The sequence below is a fragment of the Caloenas nicobarica genome, chromosome 15, assembly GCF_036013445.1.
Source record: "Caloenas nicobarica isolate bCalNic1 chromosome 15, bCalNic1.hap1, whole genome shotgun sequence".
NCBI lineage: Eukaryota > Metazoa > Chordata > Aves > Columbiformes > Columbidae > Caloenas > Caloenas nicobarica.
Window position 1 is genome coordinate 16,249,367 of NC_088259.1, and position 23,916 is coordinate 16,273,282.

Sequence of the window (23,916 nt, forward strand, 5' to 3'; positions counted from 1 at the left end):
GGTAACAGGAGGATACCAGGATGGCGAAAAGGTGGAGGGAAGAATCTCATCCTCACTGCTCGTTTCTGTCATGAATTAAATTCTTCTTTCCAGTTTCCCTTTTGTACTGTAGAAGCCACAACTTTCCACTTCCAGGCTTAGACCTACAATAAAGCATTGCGGAGGCATTTTCTTCCTGGAAATTGCCGCCTTTTCCAGGATTTCTTGCGAGCTCTCCAGTTCACGTGCTCCAGGTCTGCAGCAGTTGTCCCTGGAAGGACACCAGCTTTGGGGAGATGCTGTTAGTTTAATGGTGATGGCTCAAACACTGAAGCGCTTATAGGAAGGTCTGTGAACTGAGGATCATATTCTAGGAAAAGGTTGTCTGTAATTTCTGATGCTTCTTGCTGCAGACTTGTCTCCTGTATTATTTCCTTGCAGTAGGTCTTAGCAGTTCAGCAAGGTCAGAGCTGCACCACGCTGAACCCTGTGTGAGCGCAGCTGCTCACCCATAGACCTGCAGTGTAAAACAACGCGAAGGGGCAGAACGGGGCAAAGAGGGAAGAAGTTAATGCCAGAATTTGACAGTTGCATGAATGAAGAAGACGCTATAGGTACCGCATTGGGGATGAGCTAAAGAGGAGAACGTAAGGGGTTCCAGAGCAGCGTCCGTGTGAGCGGGCAGGCTGGGACAGAGCACAGAGGTGGCATGGGAAGGTCTCTGGGGGGTGGGAGGGGACCTTGCCTGAAAGACTGACTTAAGTGCAGCGATGTCGCAATAAAGGCTGCAAAACAGAGAAGTAAAATTGAAATTTATTTCTGAGCATGTTGTGCGCGCTCTTTTTTTCTTCTTCCTAGCCCCAGGTCCCTCTTTCTACAGCTGCACACTGTACGCCAACAACAACTCACAAGCCGTACCTGGCAGAGGCCAGATTTCAATCTATTGCTTTCCACTTGCCGTTCTCCGCTGTAAAAAAAGCTGCGCTTACGAAATGTCAGGCAGGGACAATGTCTCAACTGGGAGAGAAGCTGGCTCTCCTTCTGTCTCCCCCAGCTCTTAGACCAGGCTCAAGACTTTGCCTCATTTTAACATAAGAAACGATTGCCACATGCTTTCCTCTCTCGTGAAGCCGCAGCTGTGATACTCTGCCTTGCCGTCTCCAGTGGCAGGCAGCTCCCCAGGCGGTTGCAGGCCGTGTCTCCTGGCCTCCTTTGGTTCTTTTGTTACAGACCAGAGTCCTCCCCCCTGCCTAAGTGCTCCCTCACCCCTTGTTTTCCATGTGACACGGTGATGCTCGGGTATTTGTTGGTCTTCTGCTGATTTTCTGCTCACCTCTGACCTAGCATGCTTGGCCTTTGCAGTGCTGGGTTGCTCAATCCCACTTTATCTACATGTTGCTCTTTGCCCTACCCAGTGCTGCAGAGACGACACCTGGAGATCGGCACTGCTGCCTCCAGCCGGTGGGACAACATGAGCGAAATACCTTCCCCCTCCAGACCGAAAATTTTCCAGAGCAAATTGGAGGTCAGAGCACCCACGCTGCGGCCGTGCAAAAGAAAGAAAAGGAGGGAGAGTCATGCACACAAGCACCCGTGGAAGGGAACAGTGACAAAGCAGAAGCTACAGTCCCCAGCCCTGTGTTGCAGAGAAAGTCCGTGCTGAAGGCGTTTGGCTGGCAAGATGTGGGCTGTCTTTCTGAGCAGGGACAGAAAGAGGTGACTGTGTATTTTGTGAGTAGCCTATTCCCTTGTATCCCAAAAAAAAAGGGCAGAAAAGTTGCCGTCCACTAACTTTCCAGAAGTTCTCCATAGTTGCCTGACATTTCCTAGGTAATTGTAGACTCCTACTTGGAGTAATTTGTTGCACATCACGTATTAATGTTTTTTTCTAGCGTATCCAGGCTTTCAAAAGATCCATCAGGGGAATGGGAATCCTATCCTTCCAGGATACCCTGCCAAGTGTCAGAAGTTCCCAGTAACAGAACTTGGTAATTCATTTAGGAAGTTTCTAAAAGACGAGAACTATTGAAAGGTGCTGAGGCTGCAGGCCAGGTAGCTGGAACTGCATGGTGTGCATTGCCAGGGGCAACAGAGATCAAGGGAAGTCTTAGAGTGACAGGAGAGTGGTCTTAAGTGAAAGATTTAAAGATTTTTTTCATTAAAAGCATTAAAGGCCTGTGCCCTAGACTGTGCAAATACTTTTTCTTCCATCTGCTCTCATCTTGTGTCAAGCACCGTGGGGAAAGCGGGGCTGCCAGGGGAGCAGTTAGGGCTTGTTGGTTGTGAGTGCTGGCACATCGGAACGGCCCCTGGCTGGTCCGTGTCGCCTGGCAGCCCGCCTCGGTGGACCGGGTACCAGGTGGGGGGAGCCACAGCGCAGCGTCCCCCGCATACCTTGCCTCTTGGTCCCCGTCCGTTCCCTATCTTTGCATTTCTGGCTTTGGACGGGAGCCGTAGGAGTGGCCATTCCAGCTCTTCCACCCACTGACACTTTCCCATGCCAGAGAGAGTCCAGCGAGGGAGCTGCAGCCAGTTTCTGCTCCCTCGGTGCCTCGTGGCTCAGGATCAGACCAGAATTGCCCAAGCAAGGGGAGCAGGCGAGAGCCGTGAGCCGGAGCGCTGCTCTGCGCTGACGGGCCAGCCTTGGTGGGCAGCTCGCAGGTACCGAGGAGCAAGGGGAAGCGTATAGAAAACCAGAGGTGCGGTGGTGCGGCTGGGGTGAGTTTGCAGGTGAAGCAGCAGCCGGGGCTGAGCCAGCTGAAACCACTGGCAGCATTTTCTATCCTGTGTCTGCCCCTTCTCCTCCCGAACACACCGCTGAGGCTGCAGCCGCTGCTGGCAGGAGGCCGGTAAAGGCCAGATGGTGACTTTTATGAATGTGCAAACCCTTGTTGTTTGGGCGACATCCGCCCTAACTCATGGGCAAACGGGCTCTGCAGTGGGACGCCTGGAAGGTTTTCCCGCGGGCGCCTCTGCCCCGTCCCCGGGTGGCTCGGGCGGGGCCGTGAGGGGCACGGCGGTGTCACAGGGCTGGGGGTGTCACAGGCTGGGGGTGTCGCAGGCTGGGGGTGTCACAGTCTGGGGGTGTCACAGTCTGGGGGTGTCGCAGGCTGGAGGTGTCACACGCGGCGGGCTCGTCAGCATCTCCCGCCCCGCCCGCGCCGCCGCCACCGGGCCTGGAGCGCCACCTAGCGGCGCGCGAAGGGGCCGGGGCGGTGGCGGGAACGGGCCGGGGCGGGAACGGGGCGGTGGCGGGAATGGGGCGTGGCGGGAACGGGGCGGTGGCGGGAACGGGCCGGGGCGGGAACGGGGCGGTGGCGGGAACGGGCCGGGGCGGGAACGGGGCTGTGCGGGAACGGGCCGGGGCGGGAACGGGCAGCCCCGGCGGCGGGTCGTGCCGTGCTTGTCCAGGTTGTGTTCTGGAGGAGAGGGGAGCTGCCCACCGTACCGCGGGGCTGGTGGCTTCTGCGCGTCCTCAGGCTCCTCCGCGCCGGGGACACCGATGTGCGCCGCTGGCCGGTAGGGACCCCCCGTTCCTCTGTGTCCCCGGTACCGGCAGGGCCTGGCCGGCTGCTCATGCCCGGCGTTACCTAAGGACAGCAGGGACCTTTCACAGCAGAGCAGGGAGCTGAACGCAAACACAGCAGGGGCTGGCTGTGTGCTGCCTCCAAATACCCTGGCCAGGGATTTACATCTTTCAAAGGCCGCCTTATGGTAATGGGCACTATCGTGTTCCAAATGGTCCTTATCTTCCCCAAATAGCATTCAGAATTTCCTACAGAACTAGTCTCTTAATACAAGCTTCTGTTCAGAGTCTCAGCAGCCTTGTCCTGGCTATGCTGATCCAGGTCACCACTAGGTCGCCTGATAGGTCACGTTTAAGGTGGTGTTTCTATAAGGTACCGCACTCCTGCAACGCTGAATCCTCAGGGATGCGGTGGTCCTATGGCTGTACCAGCTCATGGAGTTTCACTTGAGCCTATGAACTAACTTAGAGTTTCCCCCTCCTCCCCCAGATCATGATAGAGGGGAAAAGGAACTTTTCTTCAGATGAGGCCCAAGCGTTGGTTTGTCTCCAGGAAAGGACCAAATCCTCTCCTCGATGGTCTTCAGTCCTGTCACACTGAGGTGAGATCAGAAGAGGCTTCAAAGCACATTTTTCCTTTTGCAAGGTTTGTCTTTAGGCAGCTACACTGACGTCACTACAGAAAGATGCAGCTTTATTCCAGCCAATACTAAGGCAAAACTAATAACAATTTTTCGAGAGAATTTGATAACCCATCCAAATCCAAACCTTGCTAGCAATTTGCAGCTTTTTTCGTACTGACAGCCCTTCTGCCTTGACAAAACAAGATAACTAACAGATGTTGAAGGTATTTTGGGGAACACTCCCAAGAACTGTACAGTAGAACTGTTTATATCTTTCCTCTAATGTACACACCCATCATGGGGACATATGGCCGCATATCTCAAAACACATTTAAAGGTGCCACGTCCTATTGAACTGACATTAATTGACTCATGTTTACACCAAATCCACACTAACATTATCAAGGTCACTGTGACTCTAAGAGGATCTTAGCAGAAACCTTAGCGTGGCAGCAGCCTAACCTCACAAGTGTCCGATGAAAACATCGGCATCCCTCGATGCCAGAACCTTCCCATCACTCAGCCTAACACAGCCCAGGCCGACCAACTGAAGCACCGCGAGCGAAGGCCTTTTGGTTGGCTTGTTAACCACCTCACAGAAAACACAGAAACACCCCCTCAGATAAATACCCATCAGCAGGAAATATTGTCATTTATAGTCACCAGAGCTTTTGAGAGAGGTGTGTATAACTCTTCATGAATCTAGGACTCATCGAGTTCCTAAGCCATATTTTCATTAAGAACCACTAATTTGAGCGCACGATTCTAGCTAATTATTATTTGACTTGTGGCTCTCTGAACAGCAGGGCAGGCTCTGGGAGGCACACTGCAGCCTTTCAGCCTGCTGCACCACGAGGCGACGATCCTTGAGCAATCCTTGACCATCGGCTTGGTCGATTTTTTGTAGCTCCGGGATGGTTTGATGCAGCTGGCGTTTCTCTTCCAGCTCCTGGAGGGACGACAGCCCCCGTGTCGCGTCGTGCAGGCGGAGGATCAGCGTTTACCCCTGCGGTGGGTGCGATGTGCGGGTCTGCAGCCATCGGGGGGTGCAGCCGGCGGGCCCGGCTGACAGCGGCCTGGGGTTGGCTTTGCTGTCATTTCAGCCTTGCTGTCGAGGGTAGAGGAGCGTTTTATTCCACATCATGCATCGCTTTCAAACACGTAACCTTTGGATGAAACAGACATCTGGTTCAGTGCTTCGCCCTCTGCAAAAATAATTCTTTATAGACACGATGCAGAACTGTTACATTTCTAGGGGCTTTTTTCTCTCTGTTGTTTTTTTCCATGATAAGATGTATTTACTGAGGAGCACTGAGCACCTCGGTGAGTGGTTTTGACCACGTCCGTTAAGGCACACGGCTGGATTACCAAACTAAGGGACGGCAAGTGATTCCATCGGCACGATGATGGCCTTGGCGGGTCACAGTAAGCCCAATTACCGCCGCACGCCCAATGACCGCCGGCAGCGGCCGCAGCCCCGGTGCCGTCCGGCGGGGCGGGCTCCGCGCCGCCAGGGGGCGCGCGAGGCAGCGGCCGGAGCCGCCGGCCCCGGAGGGCCCCGCTGGGACCGCCCGCCCGCCGCCCCGCCCCGGCGCCTCCGGTCGCGCCGCCGGCTGCGGCCCGCGGGGCGGGGCCGCCGCCAGATGCGCCACCGACGCTGCCGCCGCGCCATTGGCTCCGCCGCCTCGGGTGGCGCTGCCCATTGGTCCGGCGGCAGCGCGGCGGCGCCGGCGATTGGCGGGGAGGCGGCGCGGGGGCGTGGCCAGCCGCGCCCGCCCGGCCCGCACCGCAGCGCCGCGGCGCGGCCCCATTTCCCGATGCTGCCGCGGGCCGCAGCCGCCTCGGCGGGGTGTGGGCGCCGCCCGCCGCCGCCCGCCGGCCTCGAGGAGGGGCAGCCGCCGCGGGGCCGGGCGATGGCGAGCGGTGCCGCCGGGAGCGTCCCGCCGCGGGCGGAGGCCGCGGACGAGCCCGAGGGCGGCGGCCGGCGCTGGGGCGCGCAGCACGCCGGGGCCCGCGAGCTGGCCGAGCTCTACTCGCCAGGTGAGGGCGGGGGTCCCCCGGCGGGGTTCCCCCCGGGGCTGGGCGCGCTCCCCGCGGGGCCCGGCTCCGCTTTCCCGTTCCGCGGCCCCTCCCGTGCGGCTGCGGGCCCGGCGGGGCTGTGCCGGGGCTGCCGCTCGCTGGCGGCCCCGCGCCCGTCCGCGGCCGCCCTGCGCTGGGCAGCGCCGGCGAGCGCGGCTGCCGGGGCAGGGCTGGGGAGCGGGCCGCGCCCCGCGCCGCGTTTCTGGTACCGTCGAGGGCCCTTTCGCTGGCTCCCGGTGCCTGGGAGGCGTTGTATCAAACCGCTGGCCTCTCCTGGCTGTGCGCGCTGGGGGAGACGCTTTTCTGAGCGTCCGTCGCTGGGCTCCTGCGCCCTTTGTGTTTGACAAGTCTCGGTTATAAACCGAGGCTTTATGGAAGTACTTAACACACCACTTCGAAAGCAAACTTTTGAGAGGTTAAGCAGGCTCTGTCCTGGAGGGGTTAGATGGTCAGCTCGTGAAAAAGTGCCAGTAAGAGGCTGGAGTTGGTGTCTGGTTGCTGGGGTGGAGGTTGTCACACTAGAACCTGCCCAGAGCACTCTTCCCTCTAAAAAGAAACAAACGAAGTTAACCTTTCCATACAAAAGCAGATATACGAAGTTGGTTGGCAAGCAAAATAACAACAGAAGCTTTGACTTCAGAATATTTATTCAGTGAACTACTTTGAGATACCCAGTCCCGGCACCTCAAAAAGAGGCAAAGGAGTGTTTGAATTTTTGTTTCGGCCTTGTGTTCCTGAAGCCTATTATTTGTAAGAGCTCAAAAAAGTGACTGCAGCTATTCAATTATGCTATGGAAATAACTGCAAACTCCTTATAATAATATATGTCATTTGTTTCTAGCTCAAGGTGTCAGCAATTCTAGGTATTCTTGCCATTCCCTGCGAATTCATTCAGAGGTGAAGCATTAGGAGAGGGAAGACATGCTTCCAGCATCTCGCAGGTCCCAGCAGGACCAGCTTAGTTTGCGCACTCAAGGCAATTACTGGAAAGGCAGGTGGTTTTACTTGCACAGAGCCTAATAATGTTAAGAAAACAAATGTGTTCATTACTTTGTCAGTTTTCTAGACTGTTCCGGGCACGTCTGCCCTTTTCAGCTTGTACTGGTCATCTCTGCCTTGCCTTGAAAGAAAGTGGTGTGTGGCGCCTTCCAGCTGGTCCAGCTGCACAGTTCTGATCCAGGCAGTGACCGATTCCTCCGCTTTACAGAAAAGCAGTCACTGACTTGACCTGCACACTGTGATCATAAGGAAAAGGTTTTCCTCCCCAAACAACTTACTACCCTTACCTTTAGCTGGAGTTCCTGGGAAGTCTGAAGTAATATATGTATAGTGGTATCTATCAGCAGTGAGCTGTGGTAATATATTACATGTGTATTTTTTTTTCTGGTGTTACATAAATAATGTCAGAGATGTGTTATGGTGGAAGCACATGATGCCGAGCTACTGTTAAGAATGGGGATTATGTATAGTTGCGCAGAGTGAATACGGCTCTGGAGTATTTCCATGGCTGCTTTAAGTGTGTATTTTGTGGCTTTCTCAACTTATTCCTTCCTGTGGCACATACATTTAAATTCGAGTGCTCTTTGAAGACAAGTTATTGGTGTTGACTCTCCTCCTCGGACTGATTCTCTTTCCCAGTCTGTCCAGAGCCGGGGCTGTGTTTCTGGTCTCGGATGCCTCCGGACAGTCGTGGCGGGATCCCCGTGTTCAGAGAACAGCGGTGTTTGCACAAACTGAGCTCACGGGACTTGCTAGCAAGGAGCCTGGTGTTTCCCTGCAGCCGGCTAATTGTTCCGTGAGGATCTACCCGCTCAGCTCCTCTAATCAGGGTGTGGTTTTCTTGTGTGGCAAGTGAGCGTTAATTAACTCTCATTACTCCGGGGATCTCTTTATAGAATCTCCCACATTGTGACCTGATGCTGTCTTGAAATATGCTTGTTCTTGTGTCTTAATTTAATTTTACGATTCTCTTCTCTGCTACTGCAGAGGATGTTAATTTATGTGCTCATGGCCTTTCTAGAACAGAACTCTGAATGGTAAAAGTCTTTGTTCACACTTCTTTAAAATATTGCTCTGTAGGCACATTGAAGATAATACTGATACTACTTCGTTCCTAGTTTCCTTGTCGTTCCATGGTATAGTTGAGAAGAAGGACTTGATTTAGCGTCTAGGAGGAGCAGTTTGACCAGACGGTGGGTCAGCACAGAGGAGCGGTAGGAGAGAAGCTCATCTCCTCAGCACGGCCAGATGTGCGAGTTTGCCTCTGCTCCGAGACAGGACGTGCAGCTCACGTGTGCTCGTTACCGATTGTCCCCCACACGTTGCTTTGCCCCAGACTCGACTGGTGGGAAGCACGGAGGGCTACGGGAGGGAGTGGGGAATGGGCTGTGGGGTGACCTGCCCCGGGAGGCCCCTGGAGTGGGTGGACGCTGATTTCTGCTCCTGAGCGCACAGGGAGCTGCCCACAGGCAGCGTCCTCCTGCGCCACGGCGGCAGGCCAGGTCTCCTTCCGGGATTTAGGCATTTAAGGTCTGTTTCTGATGCCTTAATCCATGCGGGTCTTGTGTCGAGTGTTCCCTTGCTCTCAACATCAGCGCCTGGTGAGGATCCAGCAGTGATTAGCAGCAGAAAGCTTCTGCCTGTCAATCTGAATATTCAAACTGTTAATGTACTCTCATGTGTCTGGTGGTTTGGGTTTTTTTTTTTTGTTAATAGGCAATAAACGAGATTATTTTTTTTTTTTAGAGGTATGAAGTAGTACGGCAAGGTACGAGACAGAATTTGCGCCAGTCCTTTCTCTTTCCTTATTCTGTCTCTTGTCATCTCAGAATGACTGACAGGTCGTAGCATACAAAAAGTGTACTTGCAATGTTAGGAAAGCAATTCCAGAGCCACCAGAATACAGAATGATGCTTTTTCCTGTTAGTACAACAGCTTTATTTACAAGCTCTGAGATTTAAAATATTACAGATCATAAGGTGATTTAACTACAGGGCATCTGAGGCCAGGAATTTGTTCCCAGATTCAGCCATACCAGCAACACCGAACACTGAATGAAATGCAAATTTGAAAAAAGATGTGATGTGGAAGAACGTTATGTCAGCAACCGCAGGGAAAAGGAAAGTAGGCCAATGTGAGATGATGTCTGATTTGTCCCTGTTATTTGGGCAAGGGCAGAGGTAAGGGGTTGTTAGTGGCTCAGGGAAGAGGAATGTCATTTAGCAAAATATGCACATCTCCCATGGATAAATAAGTTTCTGTTTCAGTTCCCTGTCAGGCAAATGGAGCAAGTCATCCAGGCAGTAGAATAGTCTGTCTGTATTATTTCAGACTTCAAAATGTCCTCTCGGATTAAAAGTAAAACATGCTTTTTTCCTTTTTTTTTTTCCACCAGGAAAGAGACTACAAGAATGGATCTCTGTCATCTTATGCTTCTCTCTGATCTGTTTCAATTTTTACAATCTTCTCTTCTACTTGCGACTGGAACACACACCCTCTGTTATTGTTGGGATATGTAAGTAGGAACTGTTCACTGCCGTGAACAAGGCAAGACTGTCTGTTGTAATGCTGGAAACAAATGTGCGATCTTTTAGGCTTGGCTCACTGTTAGAAAGGGAGAGGAGTGTTTGGTCAGTTGTGCCTCCAGAACCGAGCCCATCTCAAAAATCGTTACTGCTTCCTGTCTTTCAGTGGCTTCTCAGTATCTCAGAGGTGAGGTTCTTAACATAGCTGTTTAAGTTTGGTGTTCTTACATAGGCATTGCAAGAGTGAGGATTATTGAGAGGGAAAATAGCTGTCCAGACTGTCAGAGATGGAAACAAAACACATTGATCAACAAAAATATTTACAAGAACTTTTCAGAAAGCAAAAGCCCCCCCCCCCAAATCTTATAAAAGGTGTTCCAGACATCAAACTCAGGACCGATAACTGAAACTGAGTATTCCACAGTATTATGTTTTCATGTCAGGATGTGAAGTTTGGCCTTTCTCCTGAATGATGATATTTTTCCAGCAGTGTAAGAAGGGTCGCTGCTTTCTCGTGGTTATGAATGTAACCGTTGGTCTCTTCTGACTTTGTTTCACTGGAGGCACAAGCAGCTCGGTCTGAGCTCTTTGCCTCAGCTGCTGGAGGTGTTTGCGCTGGCTGGACCTCGGCAGCACCGTTCGCTGGTGTGGGTGCAGCGGGAGTTGGCGACTTCACCTTTTCAGTGAAGGACAGGAAGAACTAGGAAAGGATTCTAGTTTGGTGCTATACGGCTTTACTGATAGAATTGGAAATGGCTTGGAAGTACCTAAAGGAAAAACTTGTCTCAGAATAAGCTGGGTGTGAAAAGGGGCTCCACAACATTTGTTACATCATTGAAAGCCTAAACCTGTGTACAACTCGAATGTTGCTTAGCACTCCGAGCAGTAAGTATCAGTGTTTATGTGAGGTTTGTGTTATCAGAATAGGACTGAACTGCCGCTGCAGACAGAAACTTTCTGGAGAAGAGGCCGGCGGGAGGGCAGGGGGCAGGGGCTGGGGCTGCCCCACCGTCGGCTTTAGCTGGGCAGCACACGGTGCTGGTGCTGGGGGGTCTCTGTGGGTGGGAGGGGACGTGGCAAAGAGGATTAAATTTAGAAGTGGGAAGAGTCAGCTCTGCAATGCATGCCTTTCATCATTTTCTGGTAAACTTCTCGTACGGGATGAGGGAGGGAAGGCGATAGTAACTAAGCATTTCACCGGTGATCACTGGTGATCTGCTTGCGGTGTGTATTGAATGCAATGTTAACTTCTTGTGTTGGTGTGTATGAAAGTTCACATATTTTCATATGAATTGCCTTGTTAGCTGAAAGAACATGTGGTGTCATCCATTAGGATACCATACAAGCTCGCTACGGCTCTTTGGCTTCTGTGCTTCATAATAAAAATTGTCTATAAATTGTGTGAGGTGGTGTATGTTTTAGGACACAATGATACTTGTTTGTGATCACTGTTGCGTATCGCTTATGATTTTTAAACAAACAAAACCCCACAAAACCAACCAGGCAAAAAAAAAGTGATATATGATAGGTGCTATGAATTTCAGCCCAAGCTGAAAAGTGGTAATTTCTGGTGTCTGTTTAAAGGTTATTGGCTTCATGTTGGGGCCGAGGGGGAGCCGTGACCTCCCACTGTGAATCACACCAGCTTGTTTGGCCTAATTTAATCTTGCTCTCAGCTGTGAGGTGGAGGTGTTGGGAGGAATGGAGAAGAACGTGGCATGAGAACTGCTCCATAATGATAAAGACAGATGTAGACAAGAGAATCAGTAATGATGGTTAACCTGTACTGCAATCTGTTTGCAACTGGCTTTCATCTCAATGTTAATATTGATAAAAGCTTGAGTTTTCCAATATCCTGGTTGCCAGTTTAGCTGATAAAGCAACCAATTCACTGATAATATTATTTAAGCAGTAGTGAATGATTAAAGTAGCAGAATCTAGATTCTGTGTAAATAAAGTAGTGTGGAAATAACTGATAATGTGTACAAAGATAAGTGCAATAAAATAAGTGCTGCACATTATCTTGTTTTACTATCTTCTTCAATACGTTATTTCTCCAGCTACAGTGTGGATGATGTCTGTAATTCCCAGTGATTAGGTTTTATTAAGTTTTGTGAAACTGATCTCCATAAATGTCCCGATTCATAAATACACATGCAACACAACGGGTGAGACAGGGAGCAGTGAGTCACAGGCATCGTCAGACGTGTGCCCGCTCCGAGCTTTCCTGGGGCGTAGGTTAGAATATTGACCTTTGAGTTGAGATCACAAAATGAGCATTCTGCTAATAAAGATACAGCTCTAGATCAAGTTGACATCAGGTCTTTGGAAATCTGAACGTGATCAATGATCCGATGGGCTGGATCTGATCTGCTGCACAGGCCTGTTCATTAAGGTACGTTGTTGGGACCCTCAGTGTACTTTTATGTAAATATGGATTTTCTTTTAAGAAATAGGGAATAGTTTGGATCTTCTGCATCATTTCACCTCACCTAAACCCTGTATCTATAATTAAAGGCTGTGTTTTATCTTATTTTTTTCCTGCCTTTAGAGGCGCACATAATTGTAACATGGGTTATACTGTAAATATCTTAATCTAGAAATTCTTGGGGCGAAAAAGACGGGATCCTGCCGTTGCTGGCGGTCGGAAAGCCGTGAGCTGCCGCGCGATGCGAGCCGCCTTTGGAGAGGCGCAGCCGCGTGGCGCGACACCCGGCCGCGCTCAGTCGCTTTATGGCGCTGGTTTAGAACAGCTTGAACTGGGCTGTTCCTACTGGCTGAAGCTCTTGCTGGGGAGGAAGAGGAACCCGTCGGAGCCTCCTGCCTTGCGGGCTTGTTTAGCAAAGGCATGAGACGCTTCCCTTCCCCTTCTTGCTGTCAATTAAAAAAAAAAAAATAATAAAAGTAGGCAAGAGGTGGATTTTTTTTGTGTGTGTGTGAATTCCAGCCATGCCCTATGCTGAACATCCAGCTGCTGAGGAGCTATGAAAATTCTCCTTTTCATGCAAGCTGACAACGACGTAGGTTTGAATTTATTTCATCTGCGTGCATACGGTTAGCTCAGCGGTAGGCTTGCTGCGGAGAGCCGGGCGTGATGGGGCTTTGATACCCCCATGTTTTCAGCTGCCGCCGAGCTGTGGCACGCCGGCAGAATCTCGGCCGGGGCTGTCCTGTGGTCGGCCGCGCAGCTCGGGCCAGGCTGGCGCGGGTGCTGCTGTGTGCCGCGCAGAAAAGCCTCGCCAAGACCTGCGGGATCAGGCCTGAGAGCTCGTACGCCTTCAGGGCAGTTCGTGGTGTCCAGCATATTATTCCATATACATGAGTGGTGTATATATATATATAGATGGTGTATTAATAGTGCGTCTAGATAAAATTTCAGCAAGTTACACCACGGATTCTCATTTTTCCCTCCCTCCTTATGTCTTTCCATGGGGTTTTAAAGCCTTTTTTCCAAGTTGTTGACTTGTTTCTGCAGCCATATTTGTTCTTATTAGATGCTGTTTATTGCAGTCTTAAAAAAAAATTAAAGTTTGTGTTGTGACCTATTAATATGCGTAAGAACTGCCACACATAGGGCAGATATCTTGAGAAACATCTTGTGACACAACACAGGATACAACTAGTCATTGCTGACTTGGGAGATGGGGAGCTAATTTTTTTACACGCGTTGGAGGCCCGTGATTCACTACTGCAGATGTTGTGGGTTAGCCAGAGAGAGCATGCGGGAGGAAACCGCTTGGTTTACTTCCGAAATAGAAACTTGTTCCGACGGAGGCCCCAGAGCTTTGGTTTGAAGCTGGCGCAGCTGTGCGGAGCTGCGCCTGGTGAGCCGCGCTGCCCGGCAGCGGGGAGCGCGTGGTACCCGCCGGAGCTCAGGCGCACAGCGGAGTGAAAGCTCCAGAGACCACGAACCCCGCACGGCATGGGCTGATGTGCGAGTGGACCAGCCGCTTCAAAGTCCCGCTGCCCGGCAGCGAGAGGTGGAACTCTAACATGGTCACTTTGCATTGACTTTGTACATTAAAATGGGTTTCCGCTTGAAATGTTGGTGTAAAAGGTCCTTGAAATTACACCAGGGAAACCTCGGTTAACAAATGAAGATTATTATTTGCTTCAGTGTTGGTCCAAATAAGCCAAATCTTTGCCACCTGCTTTCTCACCCCACCTGAAATAACCATCAGTCAGTTCGCAGCTGCTGGTAACTTTGTGTTTTCCATCATAAACTATTGTCTCTTAGAGATGGATACTACATGGGCTGTGGTTAAATAGGCAAAACTTCGTTGTGCTGTGTGTTGCACAAGGAAAACTGCACTGCACTAACACAGGTTGTATTGTATCTTCCGTTGATCCGTTAGGTGGTCGCGGTGGGTGTTCGCGTGGGGGCTCCGGGCCCGCCTGCCCAGCGGCTGCTGGAGCCTCGTGGAGGGCGGCTGCTGGTTTGGCGCGGGCGGCGCTGGCGCCGGTTCTCTGGTCTTCACGCACCGTGGGTTAGGGGAGGAACCTCTGGGGCGTGCTGGGGAGGGACGAGCCTCGTCCCCGCGCGAGGCCGCCGCCGTGGCGGGGCAGCCGGGGCGCAGCCCCTCCGTGCTGCACGCTGCTCCGCACGCTGCTCCGCACGCTGCTCCGCACGCTGCTCCGCACGCAGCACGCGCTGTCGCTCTTGGCGACGGGGCAAAGCCAGCTCTGTGTGCTCGCTGAGTTCGCGGGGGCTCGCTGAAAGTTGCAGGGGACTTTGGCTCAAGGATTTAAGAACTATAGGTCTCACTGGCCCGGTCTGACCCAGAATATCGCCTCTTGCACTTCAAAACACCAGCGCACGCTGCAGTGTTGCCCTGGTGGGGCTGGTCGTGGCGAGTGGTGACAGTGATGGGCTCTGGTGAGAGAGCGGGGGCTTTGAACAGCCAGCGTTGCGGCTGTTTGTGTCCCGCACCAGCGCCCGAGCGTTTGCCGGGGTCTCCTTGGTGCCAACCTGCACACACAGCGCTGCCCGGAGCTCCCAGCGCCGCGCGCACCCCGCTGCATCCTGGGAGCATTGCAAAGGGCTGAAACTGGAGAATCAGTTTGATCGGGCACACTAATGCAAATATTGGACTTTTTTAGTGAGGGAAAACTTGCTCTTGGTTTTCATTTAGTACCCGTTGTTCTCTGTTCTTTTAATTATTTTAGTCTGGGATGGCTTAATTGCTTTTTATAGTAATGCATTTTTGGGGAAAAGAAGCACACATAATGGTACTTTTTGTTTAACCACCTGAGGCCAAGGTAAAGTTGTTGAATTTCATCATTTAAACGCGACAGGTGCTTCACGAGCGCCCCATCCGCTGGAGAAACAGGAATAGCTTGCTTTGTGCTAATGGACTAGGGTTAAAGACACGGAAATAAAATTTGGTGGTTCCTGTCATTAAGCTCACCAGGTAACGATTCTTAGCCAAGTCGTGCTGCGGTAGATGAATATTTGCTTTAGGGTCTGCTGCTGTTTGGCTCCGGGGGAGAACCGGGTTCCCTGATCATGGGGATCCTCTCCCGGCTCCTGCCCCCGGCGGCTGCGGGGCGGCCGCAGTTCGGCCGGGCAGGTGTGCCCGCGGTCGTCGGGTTCCCGCAGCCGGCACCTGAGCGTTCGGGGGAAGCAGAAGTGTCTGCTGTACCAGCAGTAAGCTGGTGTGACTTCGGAGAGACTTCCCGTCTCTGCAGTACATGTATCATAGACGTGGCTTATTTGAAAACCCAGTTATAATGTAATATAACTACTATATATCATCGTAACAAATATGATATCCAAGCCCTTCTTTTATTTCATAGTTCAGCTGTGTTCTCTGTTTACTTGCACTGTTAAGTCCAGCTCTGACTAAATGTTTCTCAGCCAAAATTAACAACTCTTCTCTTTTTTGCTTTTAAGCTGCTCTGATTTTTACTTGTTCAAATGCTCAGGGATTATTTCCTTAGTCTCATAACTTGCCATAGCATCAAACCCCTGCCTTCTCTGTGAAATAAGCATCTCTCTAGTGAAAGCCACTAAATGTGGAATGCAGGTGACTGAGGCATTTTATTCTTGTAAGTGTATAAGTTACAAACAACTGTTACTTCTTAGCATATTGATTTTTAGAAAACAAAGAAGTTCTCTGTTGTGAGAACACCCCTCCAGCTCCTTAGTGTTGTAACATTCAATTAGTTTGTACAGTCACTGATTAAAAATGACTGCACTTCTCAATGACGTTACACAATAGCATCGAGTTATTTAATAACATGCTGGTTTTTCCTCTTCAGAGACTCTAACTGAATTTTTGCAGTAAATATGAAACTTACTGTGAGGCCTCTGGGTTACAATTTGAGAATTGTATCTATGCAAAGCCAGGCTTACATGTAGCTCTCTAAAATTTTGGTGAAGTACAACTTGTCCTGTGTTCCTGTGTATGAGAATACTGAGTTAAATTTCTTGCTGTCTGATGTGCCTTCTGAGGCTGGAGATGGGATGCAAACAAATTACGCTGCTAGCCATGCATAAGCTTTGGTACAGTTCTTGCTCTTTTATTACATCTTGTCATACACAACTGCTGAGGAGTGAGCAAACCCTTCTGCAATACAGCCAAAATATGATTTCTAGTAGTCAGGGCTTTTTCAGATTGCCTTAGTATAATGCACTGCTTCGGGCACCTTTCATTCTTTCCTCTTAGCTTTCTACCAGCTGACATCAAAGGAACATGCAAAATATCTATTGAACTGTCAGTATTTTGCCTCTATTTTTGTTGTTCTTCCTGCCGTTATTTCAAGCTCTCGTAAAGCAGCGTGCCAGAGGCGATGCGCGTTAGTAGGGCGATTACCTCAGCAAGAATGGTATTTTAGTTGCTGCAAAGTAAGTGTTGTTTGGATATCTTCCCCCTGAGTCAAGGCTGTTTGCTCTTCCGGCTGCGAGATGCGGATCTAAGAGCTATTGTGCTACACCCTGGCTCACGGTAGCTTGCATATGTGGTCTGAAGCAAAAACAAGTGTATGGAATTTATTGCTTGTAAAAAATAAGCTGCCTTCAGTACAATAGCTAATACATAAACCATGAAGTGTTTCCTGCTGTATTTAAGAGTTTGGGTCAACGAGATAATAGATTCAGCAGTGGAGATTGATTTGTAACATGAAAAGAAAGCATTTTGGCGTAGTAAGTGCCACACTGATCCTGATTTATTTTTTTCTCCTTTTTTGAAAATGAAAGGCACTGTAGGTAACCGCCGTGCCCTGAAAATGAAGAGCGCTTGATCAGTAGTGATGGGACACCTAGTCCTCTGTCATGTTCTAAAAATTACGTGTTCTTTAGCAGTCCTGCTAATGTTATGAGGACTTAATTAAACTGGACTCTCAAGGCAGCTGACTTGAGCATCCTAATTGGAGTAGGAAAATCGGGCAAAGTCCAGATCTCAACCAGGGTAAATAAAAGTTGTGTGACTTATGGGGGAAGATGCACATTTGTTGTAGATATACTGTAAATTTGTAAACCAAATACAAAATGTGAATATGTCAGTAAAAATGGTTGTGTATATCTAACTGTCTCTCTCCTCACTCAAGTTGCAGGAGTCATCACGGCTGACTTTCTGTCAGGATTATTCCACTGGGGAGCAGATACCTGGGGATCTGTGGAGCTACCCATAGTTGGAAAGGTTTGAGATTCTTATCCTTAAGCATGAAAAAATTATGAAATACTCTTGTGAAACACTTCCAGTATTCCCAGGCGTGTTGGACGGTGTACATAAGCTGTATCTTGCAGTCTTGCCAATGTAACCAGCTCCCCCACCCCCAGACCCCTTCGCTAAACGGTACAATATATTGTTGGTCAAGTGCCATGTTTGCGCTTGGCCTAGGTGACATGTGCAAGGTGACACTGTTCCATTTTATCAGGTTATTGAAGTCTTGCACACAGTTTTGCAATACCGGTGTTCACAGACCTTCCCAAGCAACTGTGGGACTGACCCGTGACACCACAAGCACAGACAAAAACGGGCTGGACTTGTGTAGGTCTTCCAAAAGGCCAATAAACAGAGATGTGGAGAGTTGTTCCTGTAGCTAAACTCTCTGAAAGCTGTTTTTGTAAACCACAAAGACACTCCAGTAAGAAATCTTTGCAATTCTCTGTGCCTACTGGCCGCTGTTGTAAATGTACTATTAGAATGGTGATGACCAAAGATTTAGATTTGAGATGTATTATACATCTGCAGCTATAAATGCCAGATACTTAGTGGAAGGTGCACTGACTTCTATAATAAGCAATAATCTGGTTTTTAAAATAGACTTATTTATAGCTACCATTAATTATTCCTCATAGTGCAACATTAGAAGGATCACCACTAAAAAAAATCTATATGCAATATTACTTGTAATCATCCAGAAATACAGGAACTAGAACAGCAGAATTAAGACTCTTAGTTTTAGGCTTATTTTGGTTCACCTTCAATAGACTTAGGAGTCCTTGAATCCCTGTAGTTGGGGACCATAATTCAAAGAAAAAAATACAAGCGCACTGCAGGAGACCATGTACTAAATAAACGAGCTCAGACTGATCAGGACGCCTTTGCATAGGCTGTCCATGATGTATATGTTGTATATGTTAAAGGCAGTTAAGTACGCTTGGTTTACTGTCCCGGTCCTACTTGGAATTATGTGTTCAAATGTGATTTCTTCTTCTAGAGGAGACTTTTGTACAGTCTATTTGACTTGCATTGGTTTGTCTATGTAATTTAGCTTGCATTTATTCTGTTAATGCTGTCATCTATAGCCCATACAAAATATTAGGCTGAATTTTCATTTTTTAGTGCTTTCTTGTGTTATGCTGCTTAGAAAATGACTTATTCGGTTGTGATTTTCACAGACGTGTTTTGACCATGAATTAGGGTGCTGATGCTTTGGTTCTGAGATCTAGGGTCTAAAGGTCTGAAGTGAAAATTAAGAAGCATAAAACTGAAAAGCAGTCAAAAACTGGATTCGAGTCTGGGAACTGAAATGTTCTGCAAATATATATCAAATTATCTGAAGTGTCCTCACGGAAGTTTGAACCTGCTTACATGCTTTGTACTATGGAAGTCTCTTAAACTCAGTCATCAGATTTGAATGCACGGGGGTTTGGGGTGGGGTGTTTTGTATTTTTCTTTCCAAGACCATTACTGAGCCACGGTGTCCTGCTTATCAATTTGTTTCTTCAGGCTTTCATCAGACCCTTTAGAGAACATCACATTGACCCCACAGCAATTACCAGACATGATTTTATAGAGACCAATGGAGACAACTGCTTTATGACACTAGTCCCGTTGGCAAACATGGCATACAAATTTGTTTCTTTTTCCCCAGGTAAGTTGTTATTTCTGACTTCAGTGGATTTAACATTTTTGTGGATACTGAAATGAACACTTTTCTGTGTGAGGCTGGGAGAAATCAGTGAATATGAGATGACAAATATTAGCTGTTGGAAGCATGATGCTCCTGGGAGGAGGGAGGGAAACTTTTATTTTCTTGAAGAGGAGGCAAAACTTCTGTTCAGCCTCGCAGAGAACCTGTGGCTGAAGGGTCTTGTAAGGCAGCATTAGGAGTTACATTAAATATTCTTTCTGTATGAGGGAACCAGCTGTGTGCACGTAAGGAAATTCATTGTTCTAATGTACATAAAAATGCTTCATCTGTGCATAGAAGTACTTTATTTGCAAACTGGAAGTGCAGGAATTCAAGTATTTGTTTTATAGATGGTAAACTCTGAGTTTAACTTCCTATTTGTGGCGAGTTGACAGACGTTGGCGCTCACCAGCCTGAGACGTGCTGGAATTGGTTGTGCCTCAGCGGCTCTTGTGACACTCCTGCCAAAGCAGCTTCGTTGGGGCCTTTGTTAGTTCCCGCAGCACCGGGCAGATCTGTCGGGGCAAGACAACCTTTTCCTAGTGGAAATTTACCTTTTCATAAACGGTATTTAAAGACACAAATCTTGTTTTACAGAAGCATTATATGAGTCATGTCCTTGGGAGTGTTATGTCTTTGCCCTTATCATCTTCATAACCATGACGAACCAGATTCACAAGTGGTCTCACACGTACTTCGGTCTTCCACGCTGGGTGGTGTTTCTCCAGGACTGGCACGTTATCCTGCCACGGAAGCACCACAGGATCCATCACGTGTCCCCACACGAGACATACTTCTGCATTACAACCGGTACTGCCGCCCGGCTCGTGCTGCGGGCGCTCTTCGGTCTAGTGCAAGTCACCTGGCAAGATGTAGTTTAGTGACAGCCTGTTAAATACGTGCTAAATGACACGGTGAAGTTAACTCTGCTCTTAGCTGCACAAGCTCTTGGCAAAACTATGGTTGGGTTTGTTGCTTAAAAAAATGGATGGAGGGAAGACTCTTGATTAGCTAAATGAATGCAGTGTGGTATTGCAACAAGGTTTGCCCGTCACAAACTTCATTAGCAATCAGTTATGCAACTTTAATTTTGCCCGGGGAGAGTATAATACATGTAAGTACCTTAAAAATGAAAATTGATGTTGGAGCTATCTGAGCTTGAGGCTTTACTTAAGAAAAAACTTTGTTTAGTTTGCTGAGCCTTAGTGATGTTTAGGTCCCAAACAGAAGTCTCTATCTTTTCTTCAATGATTGCTTTATTTTTTTTTTCTAGAAGCTGTGGCATTGATATTGTATTTGAGATTTCAGACCCATGTTGTGTGTATTTACTTTCTTGCTGTACTGTTTAGTGAGAAACACCAGGAAAAGCTGAGCTGGCTTTGGTGGTGGGGGAAGCTAGTCAGGGAAAAATAGCTGAAATTGTTGGGTTGGGGTTTTCGTTTAGTTGCTTATATTTCAATACTACACCTAGGGTGCTACTAATGTACATGTCTTCTAACATAAATCATTCGACTTGATGGTCCCTTTTCTGATAGCTCTGCATAGAGCAGTCCACCATTTACCTTGTGTTTAGTTTAAAGAATATTAAATAAACACTGCAAGACATTGAACTTTGGATGCTATGACAAACTAATCCTTGTTTTCTTTGCAATCACTTAGGTTGGCTGAACTATCCATTAGAGAAGATAAGATTCTGGAGGTGTTTGGAGAACATTATTCAAGGAGTTACTGGGGAGAAGCCCAGGGCAGATGACATGAAATGGGCTCAGAAAATCAAATAACTTTTGCCAGCCTTCTGCAATCCTTAAATTGTTGCCAATGTTGTTGTTTTTTTAAAAAAAAAAAAAAAAAAATCAAGCCATCAGCCAAATTCAAGACCTGCAAAGAAATAACAGACTCTAAAGCACAAACTAAGAAGTGCTAACACAGACTGTAATGAGAAGAACTAATTCTTTAAACAATACTTGAAATGAAGATGATTACTCTTACTGAGCACCTTTTTGTTTAGCCATGTCTGCTTACATCGTAGAAAATCCTTCATCACTGTATCTCATAAGGCACCCGGGCAGGACAGTCACTCCATTGGTACATGGTGGCGTAGTAAACATGTGTTGTATCAACATTATCTAACGCTTCAAAAATAGCTTGTTGCCTAAGACCTATAGGGGAATGGTGACAACAGGTTGTCACTTCATGTTTGAGTCCAAATACACTGCATGAAAACAGTGTGTCAGGGTAATGGAAGCCTATAAAATCATCACTGTTCAATGCACTTAGTGATTGATAAACTCGCAGTTTTATCTTCGCTATCATGTTAAATCAAATTGATGTAATGTGGAACAGACTTCAAGAATCCCATTCCACCAGTGGGCCAGGAATCCTCAAGTGTCTTCAGTTTCCCTTAAAATAAAATTGTTCTACTCTTTACGTGGAATTGAGCAAACCATTTCTGCATAAGCCTTCAACTTGATGAGCCTCTGAGGAGAGGGAGGGCACCCAATACAACACATGCTCGCGTTTGTCATGTGGAGTGCTCGCTGATGAGTCTTCTGTTGAGTGTTCTGTACCCTGACAATAATGTTTAAAATAGTTGTAGCATTGGGCACATTGCAAATAGCTGTATTCAAGAGCTCAAGGTATCAAACTTGTTATATTAGAAGGGAAAAGTCAATGACTGGTGTTTTGTTCTTTTTTTTTTTTTTTTTTTTTAAGGTGCTTGCTTGTTTCTGTAAATAATATAAAGCCTTAATCTCTTCTGGTGTAATGGAATAATATTTTAATGTGATGTTTGAATGTATATAATATATTTATAACAAAGCAGTTGGATAATACTGGTCGTGTTTGTTAACTTTCGTTGCTGTTCTTCGTTCACACAGCGTCAGCACTTAGTCCAAGAACCCGGATCACTCGCTGCGAAGTGCTTGGTGCTATTCCAGCCACCTGGAGCATCCAGCAGCCTGTTACGTCGTCTTTAGATTGAAGTGATCAATTGTTTTTCAGCTTTGTAGGAGCTTGACTGTGTTATACCAGACTTCCACACCTTCCAAGAAGTGTAACTAATTCTGCTTTGGAGGCTGAGTAATTCTGCTGGGCTGCCGGGGCGAGTTCCCTAAGATCATCCCTAAAAGCATCCAAAAGGCACTTGGTTTAATTATCTCCTAAATGAAATCTTGCTGAGGGTCAGGTCTAAGACTACTTTCCCTTCCCTAATTGTAAATTGTGTTGAATTCAAACGGTCTTTTCCTGAAGTGTATGATAAGGGCGGTTTGAATCATAGGTTTAGACTGACCTTGGTCTCAACTTCTTCAGAAACAATGGATCACAACTTCTTAAAGAGTTGGGTTTTCTTCTGTGGAAGTGGCTGAACGCAGATGTGTCCAAGCTGGGTTCTACAGATTAAAATTGCAGTGGGTACCTTGGTTACAAAATATTAGATATGTTTAAATGATTCACACCCTCGGAGAACTTTATACCATCACATGGAACGCTTGTCTGCTCCAGTTGCCACAGTCAGTATTTGGTCTCCGTGTACCTTTGACAGCAAAGAATACTTCTGTAGGGGTTTCAAGGTGTGTTCGGTTGAATGGGAGGAAGAGGGAGGAATACTCCTCCAGTGCTGCTGTTGTGGAAGACGGGTGTGTGATTTCATACTATCTTGGGTGAAAAAAAGAGGTTTTCCCCTTTTTCTCCCACCCATGCCATCAAACAGGTTGGCTGCGGGCTTGGTCGGGCAAGATTGTTGCAACCTGGTGAGTTCTTTGTTGATTGTCACCTCCTCCCAAATCTGGGTGTTTAAGAGTTTTGATTCTGTGCTAAACCTGTTGGCTTAAAGTTGTTCCTGGAAGTAGTTTAATCTGGTTTTAATTTCCAAGCATTGAATGTTTAGCTCTATACTAAACAATTGAGATGTGAGTATAAATTTGGGTGGGAAGAAAGGTAACTTCTGCTATGGTGGAAATCAGTCTGGTGATCGTTACTCTGAATCACTGAAGTTAGATCCATTAATATTTGCTGTTTGTGGCTGAAACTTATTTTAAATTCCTTTGGCATAACAGGTGTTGAACTGAATATGTGCTGAATGCTGGTGAGGTGGGGATGCAAACCATCATGTGTCCAGAGCAAAGGATGTTCTGTCCCTGTTCTCCCGTCCCCGTGCGGGTGGCCCGCGCTGCTGGAAGCGCAGGAGGGCTTAGGGAACGCCCGGCGCTGTGAGTACAGAGCACTGCAGTAGTTATTTCTCGACAAAAAGCTTAAATTCACACTTGCTTCTACCTTGAGACTCCAATAATCCATATTCTAACAGATCTGTAGTCCTTGGCTGTCTGTCCCTCCTGCCCTCGTCCCTTTCTTCCCCCTTCCCTCACCTGTGACCCCAGTTTGAGTTAAGTAAACCGGTGTAAAAGCCCCGTACAGAACTGGGTGGCTGCTCAGGACTCTGTAAAACAGCCTGAAGCACGGACTCCTTTGAGAGCTCATCTCTTCCTGCACATTTAAACGCCAAGTGAACAGCAGCAGTGCAGCGTACGCAACAAATGGATTTGAAGCACACAAGTTATTAGAATTTGTACTGGAAGAGTGCCGTTAAAGGCAATCGCTGGTGCCCAGGCCTCTCTCTCAGCCCCTCGATCTATAGTCTTACTGGAAACAAATCTGAGCTGCTGATCCTGGTGGCCCCTGGGGCTATTTATCTGCTAATCTTGCTTAGTTATGAGAAGCGAGGCAGCAGTTGGTCTCGGGATGCTGTTTTACGTGGCGACGCTGTGCTGGGCTCGGAAGGACGCGGGGCGGTGCCGTGTCCCTGCGGAGGCGGCGGGCGCGCTGTCGG

General features: G+C 48.2%; 1 protein-coding gene and 1 long non-coding RNA gene across 2 annotated transcripts in view; both read left to right on the forward strand.

The window, feature by feature from the left end:
• The window catches only part of LOC135994870 (uncharacterized), a 156,318-nt gene extending 154,227 nt beyond the window's left edge, over window positions 1–2,091 (forward strand). The window contains exon 6 of the long non-coding RNA XR_010607049.1: window positions 1,395–2,091. This is a non-coding gene — a long non-coding RNA (uncharacterized LOC135994870). The remainder of the gene's footprint in view (window positions 1–1,394) is intronic.
• Window positions 2,092–5,945: 3,854 nt separating this feature from the next.
• On the forward strand, window positions 5,946–21,936 carry PEDS1 (plasmanylethanolamine desaturase 1). The gene is made up of 6 exons (XM_065645619.1): window positions 5,946–6,168; window positions 9,602–9,721; window positions 17,280–17,371; window positions 18,908–19,052; window positions 19,689–19,901; window positions 20,751–21,936. Exons 1-6 carry the CDS (start codon window positions 5,946–5,948, stop codon window positions 20,870–20,872), a joined length of 915 nt encoding a protein of 304 aa, XP_065501691.1. The 3' UTR covers window positions 20,873–21,936.
• Window positions 21,937–23,916: the final 1,980 nt, after the last annotated feature.